The 10,096-nt window shown below is 43.6% G+C and overlaps 1 protein-coding gene across 3 annotated transcripts in view; it reads right to left on the bottom strand.

The window, feature by feature from the left end:
• Window positions 1-755: 755 nt before the first annotated feature.
• Window positions 756-10,096, bottom strand: part of pknox2 (pbx/knotted 1 homeobox 2) — a 78,799-nt gene continuing 69,458 nt past the window's right edge. The window contains exons 1-6 of one of the 3 annotated variants that reach the window (XM_064351089.1): window positions 6,914-7,111; window positions 6,218-6,409; window positions 4,030-4,172; window positions 3,529-3,743; window positions 1,765-2,504; window positions 756-1,142 (exon numbers count right to left, since the gene is read on the bottom strand). In XM_064351089.1, the coding sequence (XP_064207159.1) occupies window positions 1,081-1,142; window positions 1,765-2,504; window positions 3,529-3,743; window positions 4,030-4,172; window positions 6,218-6,401 (1,344 nt within the window). In that variant the 5' untranslated portion in view covers window positions 6,402-6,409; window positions 6,914-7,111 and the 3' untranslated portion in view covers window positions 756-1,080. Of the gene's footprint in view, window positions 2,505-3,528; window positions 3,744-4,029; window positions 4,173-6,217; window positions 6,410-6,913; window positions 7,115-7,536; window positions 7,562-10,096 lie in introns of those variants that run through there. The other 2 variants (XM_064351090.1, XM_064351088.1) reach the window with 2 other exon arrangements.

The following is a 10,096-nucleotide window of genomic DNA, read 5'->3' as shown; positions in this document are numbered from 1 at the left end:
CTCTCAATCTTATTGCCATTTGTTTTCCTCCAGTATTTTCTGCATATTTAGTGGGACATGTGTTGGCATTTCCAACTATAGGCCTGTTTTACAGTTTTACCTTTTAGCACTTACAAAGCCAATAACATGACCAGTGATTGGTCATGGTATTTGTTTTGCACCAATCATTGGTTGTTATCAGTTTTGCATGTGCTGAAGGCCTTCAGAAGTCAGGCCTTATGTGTATAATGGCACCCTCTGGTGGTTGAACTATTGTAGTGATGGCTGAATCTTTCTCAACTGTAAAATTCATGTGATCAATTTGAAAATCCATATACTTTGTCAACTTAAATATTTTTTAAATCTAAAAAATAAACAAAGTCCCTTAGAGGATAGTCCTCACAAGACTTTGCTACTACATAAGCTCTCCGTCACCGATGATGTGACACAAGTGACTGCCTGTCAACCTGCAAAGAGCCTGGGGGTGATCCTGGATCACCAGCTGGACTTCAAGGCGCACATCACAGCAATATCACGATCCTGCAGATTCCTCCTGTACAACAAGAGGATTCGATCATACCTGACCACGTACTACACCCAGCTACTGGTCCAGGCTTGCAGTTGTTCCAATGACCTTCGGTATGTGCTTGTAGGTCACTTTGGATAAAACGATCTGCCAAATAAATGTAACGTAATGTAATGATATAATCACATTGTTTCTTTCTACATTGAATGGAGCATTTCAATATTTCAGTATGATCTTAAGAAGAGGTTAATACAGCTTTATTTGTTATGATTTCACATAAATATGCATATTTTAAATACATCAAGTAAATCTTACATAAAGAAGGAGAAGAACTCATAAACAGCAATAGGGTTTCACAATCTTAAAATAAAAAAAAAAGTAAATTGTTAGAATTCCCCTATAATTTGCATTTTAAGGGAGGCTTTTTGGAATTTAATGGATTTTAATCACCCCCTGCCCTCCCCCAGCTGAAGCGGTTTAGTCATATCAACACTTCAGCGACACTGCCACACACCACCTCCCTTTGCTGGGTCAGTCAGTCCATTGGTGGGGAAGGGGGTGCGGGGCGGTGTGTTCTAGGAGAAACTATATGACGGAGTCTCCTTCAATTCATGGTACCCCTGGTGGTTACAGGGCTCTGTGAAGAGACAGAGAGTGGGGTTAGGGGTTTTGAGGCCTGTTAGCTCTAGCTTAAGGTCACTAATCTGACATTTCCTTCAGGACTCTTTTAGAATTTGAAATGTCATAACCCCCTCCTCCCGCTCGCCTTTCTGTAAAGTGTCTTGAGGATATGTAGCTATTATAATACATCATACCATTTTCATCACATTAGGCAACAATATCTTTTGCATAATATCTGAATGCAAACATGTCATTTAAAAACCGTAGAAGCTGTACAGAATATTTTTAGAAGACTTTTTTATCTCAGTAAAAAGGCACAGGGACATTATAAATATTGCCTATAAATGCATTCTTTACACATGTCTTTTTGGATTGTATATACAGAAGAGAAAGCTGGGGAAAACGATATTAGTTCTATACATAAGTGTAATGTTGATTAGTATTATACACACTGCTATAGAAAAAGAAATGCCTCATATTTCCATCATCACAGTTTACGGTGCTTCTGAATGACAAAATCACAGGGGACCATAACATGTGACTGATTCATTTGATTATTTTCTGAACATTCCATATGATGATGACAAAAATACTCAGAAATATTATGCTTTTGATTATGTAGATTAGGGTTACGGTACCAAGACTCAAATTTTCCTCTACCAGAGGCCTGTGGTCCTTGCAGCTGCTGCCGTTGGCTCTGGCCCCGCCCAGGAGGGTCATGATGTCCACCAGGTTGTGGCGGCCCTCCTCCCTGGCCTCCCGCATCTCCTCCTCCAGCTCCTCCCTCTCCTCCATGGCCTCCTCGTACTCCTCCCCTCCGCGGCCGCCCTTGCCCCAGCCGCGTGCCAGCTGGGCGGGCGCCATGGAGCACACGGCCCTCAGGCGCCCGAAGGAGCGCAGGTGCGAGACGTTGGCGCGGAGGAAGAGGAGGAGCACGTTGAGGTCGTTGAGGGGGCAGCCCAGCTTGCGGCCGCGGATGAGGCCCAGCGAGGGCAGCACCTCGTACAGGGACAGGAAGCCGGTGTCCCAGCAGAAGAGGCGCAGCAGGCTGAAGAGGATGATGGGAGCCAGGAGGACGTAGACGGCGCCGTTGGCCACGCTGATGACTTGGAAGACCAGCAGCCCGGTCATCTTGCACTGGACCAGCTCGGGGACCCAGGGCTGGTCACGGAGCAGCCCGGTCCTCACGAAACAGCTGAACTCGTCCTGGAGGAAGGCCGAGAGGTGGAAGTAGACCAGGTAGAGGCAGGAGGCCGACATGAAGGTGAGGAGCAGGAAGCCACGCAGGAACAGCATGCTGACCAGGAAGTAGGAGCGCTGTTTGCACTGCATGTATCTCTCCAGCAGGGGGTACTCAAAGTAGCGCTTCCGCTTTGCTCTGTAGGATGGGAAGACATTTCTCTCAGATTTATCCCCAAAAAAATAAAGATACATTGAGATGGTTTTCAGTACTTCATCAAAACATGCTAAATGTACTAACTTGAGATGTTTCCTAAAGGCTTATGGTCCAGTCACAACCAAGATTGTCCTACCTTAGTTGTGATAAGTTGAAAGGGATACGATCTGGAATGTCCATCAACTGCTTACTGACATGTCAGGATTTATACATTAAAAGATGCAATTTCATGGATAAAACTAAATGTACCTTTCTTCTTTTTTGGTGAAGCACTCTTTGAAATTATTTACAGATGACATTTCTGTCATCAGATAAATATTCACAAATATTTATTTCCTCAGACAGCTCATTTAAACTCTGTCAAGAATGCAACTAGTGAAGTTCAAATGATTATCTACCCACATTGCCAAGTGAAGCAGCAGTGTGAGCATCCCTGAAGGTGTATTTCTGTCTGTATGTCTTTCTATCTTCCTGTGAACAAGATTACTCTAAGAGTTCATGATATGCTTGAATTAAACTTGAACAGGGAACAGGGAAAATATGTTTGATTAAAGGGATTATTAAACTGTTATCAAAGGCAATAGGTACACTTTTAAACTTTGCACAAATGTCTCTGTGTGTAATCAATCTGTTTTCCATCTGTGTATATCTTTTGATATGTTTTCATTATATTCTCCTATGACCCAGCACTTCATTTTTCTCCCCTATGAGTCTTGGGTCTTAATCTCGAGAACCATATATTGTACTATGGGGAAACGTACACTACATATTCAACAAAAAATAAGATGAATAATGTGTTTGAAAATATTTTCACTGCAACCTTTTTTGTCTTCTAAGACACTTGTATTATGTAAAAAAAAAAAAATTCTGAGTTTCAGGAGACATATAAAATTAAGCTGGATAGAGTGGTGTGTATGTGTGTGCGTGTGCGTGTGCGTGTGCGTGTGCGTGTGTGTGTATGTGTAATGACAGAGCGATAAAGCTACATTAATCCTCAGACTCTGACCTCTCCAGCTCGGCCTGAAACTCCAGCGGGTTGGATGTGGTGTGCTGCAGCTCCAGGATGCTCTGGGCCAGCCGGACAGAGCGGTTGTAGCCTTTGTCCAGCTCGTCGATGATGAAGAGCAGGTCTGACCCCAGGCAGGGTGTCACCAGGAAGCGCCAGATCAGAGCAGGCAAGTACATCATCACCGCCATTGCCAAGAGTGAATATGGGAACATCTGAGAGACAAGGGTTACAATTCAATGCACATTCTGTACCACACAGCATGAAATATATATTCAATATAGCATATGATACAAGATAATAAACTGTACAAACATCACAGAAAGAATATATACTGTACATACTGTACTTTTTAAATGGAAATGTACTCTTATTTTAGCCCTTTGGGTTAAAAATACAATGTTCTAAAGAAATCATTACCTACATTCTAGTACTTATATACAGTAGGACATACTTTGCCATCATGCGTTTTTTTTAAAGACTACATTGGTTGGTCCTTACTTTGTGGACCCAGAGAGAGCGCTCCTCAAAGTTGCCATCACCGTCAAACTCGTGGTGCATTAGCGAGTCCCAGCAGTACGTGTCCACATAGCTGGCCTGCTTGACTGTGAAGTTATTTGGCGGGAAACAGCTGATCTGAGGGCCTGAGGGGTAAATACATAGAATGCATTCGGTTGCTAAAGTGATGAATGCTCGCTCACATGGCTTAGCAGGCTCAGTAATAAGACCGCAATAGTGCTTGGATTCAATCGATATTTGTCATTCGCTTTGACGCACTGTTTGGCAAGTTCTGCAGTCTACCTAAACAAACTTGCCAAACTGTGAAAGAAAAATGCAACACCTACTTTTATTTATTTTTTCTGGCTGAGGGTAAATATTGATTGATTCCAAGTCTCCGGAGAAAATTGTAAGGCTGGAATTTTCTTTGTTTTAGTTATTGTTTCTGGTTCCTTTGTGAGAGTGATTTAATGGTTGTTTTAAAAAAGAAAAGAGTGGGTCTCTAAAAAAAAAGAATAGGTCTCTTAATAAAACATCCTGGTGTGAGATGTTCATTACAGCTCACAATACACAGTCAATTTCCATGAAAATGTACATCAAATTTAATTAGTATGTATCTATGTATGTATGTGTATACACAAGCACGTACACGCACAAACGTTCGTACATACGTATGTATAGGAGAATGAAATATGTTTTCCTTTTTTTTTTTTGCTTTGCGAAAGAACTAAACGCAGAGATTTTAAGCAGACATGATGTACCTGCCCAGACCAAAGCACATCCAACCAGACAATTTCCCTAGTTTATGGTTCCAGAACCACCCATGGTACATTTTAATTTATGGTTCTTTTTCTGGACAAGGTACATCAGGCAGACTGAGAAACCACAGACACAGAGAGAGAGAAAGAGAGAGAACTAGAGAGGGAGAAAGAGAGAGAGAGAGAGAGAGAGAGAGAGAGAGAAACACCCTCCAGTCCTCACCCATCAGGGCCTGCTAGGCGGTCTAGCAAATGGGCGTGCCACCTCCCACTTCTGAGAAGAACGAGGGAGAGCCCTCAGATCCTGAAGAGAGCCCTATTTTTATGGACAGTTTAATCATCCACAGCTCAGTCCAAGAACTACACCAAGCCCGCAATTTGCTTACAGTACAAGCAAAAGCGTTCCACACCCACTGCCATTAAAGATAACTCCACATGCAACTGTTACTTTAGGGCTCTATATTTATATGCATGTGTATATGTAATTCAATCCAGAGGGACAAAGTGCTCAATCTCTGCCCCGGTTAATGTGACAAACACGCTGAAACAGTACAGTCAATAACACAGTGATTCTTTCACACGTTTTAATGTATAATGCGTTCTATTACATATTTGCTTATTCACTCACTGTATGTTAAAATGTGCCTTGAAGCAATTACTCAGCTCTATGTGTAACTTCTCTTTAATCCTTTCGAGTCAAATTTCGCCCAGATGTGGCCATGACAGCCGAAGAGGATCAAATTTGAGACGCGCGCATGCATAAACAAGCAGAAAGACGGGGGAAGCCTTTAAAGTGTTGTTAACGACCCTGCTCTTAATTAAATGATCTGCCTGTTTCCAGCCGAGCAGATTACAGAGAGGACACAGGTCAGGTGTAATTAGTCTGCTCTTCTAGCCCCCCTACATCACCCCAAATTGCTGCCCCACCCAAACCCATCTGTGGTGACTGACTCCATATGCGCACTGATGCAGGTTTCGCATCCCAGTAATATGGTCCTGGGTGTTATAGAGATCAGAGCTGGGGTAAATTCCATTTGAATCCAGTTCAGGAAATGAACTGAAATTCAAAAATCTGCTAATTTATGAAATGACTGAATTGAAATGGAATTGACCCCATCTCCAGTTAAAAATGCCTCTCAACCAGCACAAAGTACAATGGCAGATCACATTTTGCTCTGAAAGAAAATGTGAATTGAATTTTTGTTCATATATGTGATGGATCCATTTATAAACTCTACTGGAGTTGCATTAACACTGAACATTTTACAGTTGTTAACACCTGTAACGTGAGGTGATTCAGGTTCATGGCCTGTCAGTGGCTGCCAGTAAGCCGGAGGGAAGGCCAGAGGCCTTCAGTTGGCATCACTGAGCTGGTAACCCAGTACAGGGCCCAGAGTCCCAGGATTGGCCCTCTGGGGGAGTGAGATCCTTACCCAGGGAAATCTCGCGGGCGAACGCCATGGACACCAGCAGCAGGGGCAGGCCCACGGAGATGAACTTGATGACCCTGTCCAGGGGCAGCTCCAGCTCCAGGGTGCGTATGCGGTTGTCCCCGGAGCCCTCGCTCAGCAGCGAGTCCGACAGCATGGCCTGCGCCGCCGTGCTGGCGATGGACATCCTGGCGGCTGAGGAGGGAGGGAGGGAGGGGGAGAGGGAGGGAGGGGGAGGGGGAAGGGTAGAGAAAAATGGTTTCAGCTCACATTAAGCATTCAAAAATGTGAATATCAATCATTATACACACACAGACACCACTTTCACCATAATATCAATATAAACATAGTACTCAGAACAGATTCTGGAAAATAAGTAAATGCAGTGATTTAAAATATAAAGTAGGGCTGCCTCTCTCACTTTGCAAAGGTCTCTGTTTACTGTATATCAACAAGTACATTTGTAAATGTTTGTGATGCATTACATGTCAATAACATCTAAGGAAAAACACAAAACATTAGCTCATATTTAGCTCATATTGCTTTTCTTAGGAAATTATCATTAATACAAGCGCATACTGTTTCACCTGGAAAAACACAGCAATGACACTGGTGTGAATCCTCAAGCAAGAAGCTTCCCGTTTACATCCACCAGATACACAAGGTTTGGGGTGCAGTAAATAAACGTTCCCACGGTACCTTTCGATAGTTCCGCTGCTTATTTCGATAATCCCGCTGCTTCTGCCAGAGACCCTCCTGCAGGCTTTCAGTCCAGAGCTGTAATGGTGAAACTCGGCTGATGCTGGCGAGGTCCTTAAGTAGTCCAGAGTGTCCTTCCTCGGTTAGAGCGCGAACTGGGCCGGGCCCCAGGGATAATTAGAGGGGATCCGGGGCCAGATGGTCCCGGGCCGGACTGCAGGGACGATACCGTGCGGTGGAAGGGGAGTGACAGAGCGCGGTCCTGCCCCCACCCGCACCCCCACCCAAACATGCACATCAGTACAGCGGCACCGGCCCACTTCAAACAGCGCACCAGCCACTTGTGGCTTTTCCGGATTCTGTCATTTTTCTCCTATTTTTACGCACTCGGGCTCCAGCGCTGGGTAGAGCTGTGAGGATTACAGTGGACTGAAGCAATTACTGCCCTGGTAGGCCTTGAACACGGCCATTCCTCACGGTCTCCTCCTGTATCACAGCATCCCCATCCTTCTGCCTCCCATAGCAGGCACTCTGCCATTAAAGCTCGGGGAAATTATAAACACTGTGAGGAGGCTCCACATGCCCCACATGGCACAAACCACTGAAACAACTGCATACTCCACCTAAAAAACCCTGCTGCCTCCCTCTCTCCACTTATAGTTCCATTCAGTGTATATTTAGTTCAGCAAGTCTTCAGCCAATGCAGTCACTGGATATGTTCATTAAATGCAATATACATGTAATGTTAATGTTTTTGCTTGTTGTAATTGGTATGTTACTTTTTCCAGTGTAACCTCAGCCTGCACACGCATTTGTAACCTCTCTCGGTAGGGCTTTTATTGGGAGTCACAGGTCGGCAGGGAATATTCTATACCAGGGTTATTCAGCCCATGGCCTCTCTTGGCCCTTTTATCATTGAGAAGAAAGTATTGTATTATTTTTATGCATCACAAATTTTGACTAACAGCAGATTTGCATTCCCATAGTGTAAGCAGATCTCCCTCTACTGATAGAAAAACAGGAAAAAGTTACGTATACTTTGAGAAGGCATCTACTTTACTGTATTCATGTACACGTATAATATGTTTTATTCAGACATTGTTTTATAAATTCATCCATCCATCATCTAACCCATGTATTGCTGGTCAGGGTTACGGGTGGCTGGAGCCTATCACAGCGTGCATTGGGCGAGAGGCAGGAATACACCCTGGACAGGTCTCCAGTCCATCGCAGCGCCCACACACCATTCACTCACTCACTCATACCTCATACCATTAGCCGAACCTGCATGTCTTTGGACTGTGGGAGGAAAGCAGAGCTGCTTTATAAATAGTACATGGAAAATGTTCAGCCTGACTGTACCATTTTAGGAAGAATCTGCCCTCTGTGAGGTAGTAGTTGTTTACAGCACTGAGAGTTTTTAGTGCTTTTTGCCATCAAATTTCCAGGTTTTGTTAGGCATGGAAGAGAGCGGATCTTTAGTAAGTTTGTAATTACAGGCATGTTAGAATTGCTTGATGAAAAAAAATGATGACATCGTACCTGCCCCTGTAATCTGTTTTCTGCTATGATTTAAACAGGCTATTTCATAGTACGGAGAAAAATATTTTGACAACCAATAACCATGTTGCTTTAATAAAAATCATTCATTTGAAATAGCCCCATTCTATGAACTGAGACAGTGAGCTGTTCCAAGAAATATTGAACAGGTCCATTTGCTGGTCTTTCAACCGATGTCATCAGTGGCCCAATGATTCCTTTCATTATTAGCCATTACTATTCCTGTGCTATTATTCGTGAGCCAAATTAAAATTAATCCCTTGTTAAATGATGAGCAAGTTTCCAATTAATGTTACCAAATAAGCGCTTGCTCAGCTTCAAAACTGGTGTGAGCCACAAAGGCTTTTACAGTGCATTTAGAGGCAACTTTATACCAAGTTTTTTTTTTTTTTTGTGCAGACTGAGACAAGCAGCAGCCTCTGTAATCTGCATCAAAGAATATGAAAAGACCCTTTCCCAAAAAGATATAGGGCTGATCTGATGAGCAAAACATGTTTCGAAACAAAAACGTGAGGTAATTGTGAACTGCGCTAGCTATTCAGACGTAGCTCCATGGCTGCTTGATTTGCATTGATGCTTCACTGAAACAGTTCTTCTTCATGCCTGTTGTACATTAGCAGCACAAGCTGTGCTCAGTATTGTTTTTTAGTTGGTCTACCTCAGTAGTGTTGCCAGGAATATCAATACAAAATGCATAATATATAAATAAAGCCAATAAATTTGGCAGGAGATGCAAAACTGTATCAGAAAACATAAAATCACTGCTTTTCTTGCTTCATAATAGATGTTTAATTAAGAAAATGTGGCCCCTTTTGTAATTTCTAAAATTAGAGAGCACATGCCGCTATGATGCTACAGAGCATGCAAAAAGGCCTGTAATCGGTCAGAGGTATTTGTGAAAAAACCTCCGAATTTGGCCTGACTTTTACTGCTGATCTCTTAATGACAACCCCAACCTCTGAAAAAACCTCTGAATCTGGCCTGACTTTTAATGCTGATCTCTTAATGACAACCCCAACCTCCGAAAAAACCTCTGAATCTGGCCTGACTTTTACTGCTGATCTCTTAATGACAACCGCAAATCTAATCATGCCAGACCAAGAGAAACCATTTGCCTTGATTTGTGAAAGCCAACCCCCAACCCAGCAGCACCACCGGACTGGTCTGAGGGATGACAACGGTCCAACTGGGTAGGAACAACCAACTGTGCTACCCTGTCATAGAGTTAGTGATGAAACTCTAAAGAATAAAGACAACACTATCTAGCTTGTTTTATTATTATCATCATCATCATCATCATCATCAATATTGTTCGTAGGCACATCTCAATGGTGTGATGGGAGAGTACATCCTGCCAGCCTCCGCTCTGCAGTGCACTACGTGAGTTGCAGAGTCATTGCACAGCTGCCACGAGCTGACTGCAGGCGCCCAACAGACAAGACGACCCACCTGGCTAAACCCCTCCCTCCCTGGCGAGGCCACACCCAATAATTATGCACTATCCTATGGGGCTGCAGTCAGCACGGCCTGGACTCAAAGCCACGCCCCCGGGGCGCAACGCTGCAAAACTTCATTGCGCGTTCGAGCGGCACTCTTTCTTTCTTCTTTTAAGAAGTGGAGCTT

This window comes from Anguilla rostrata, chromosome 9, assembly GCF_018555375.3.
Source record: "Anguilla rostrata isolate EN2019 chromosome 9, ASM1855537v3, whole genome shotgun sequence".
Taxonomy (NCBI): Eukaryota; Metazoa; Chordata; class Actinopteri; order Anguilliformes; family Anguillidae; genus Anguilla; species Anguilla rostrata.
The sequence above is the reverse complement of the archived record's forward strand: the minus strand, read 5'-3'. Positions and strand labels throughout refer to the sequence as shown.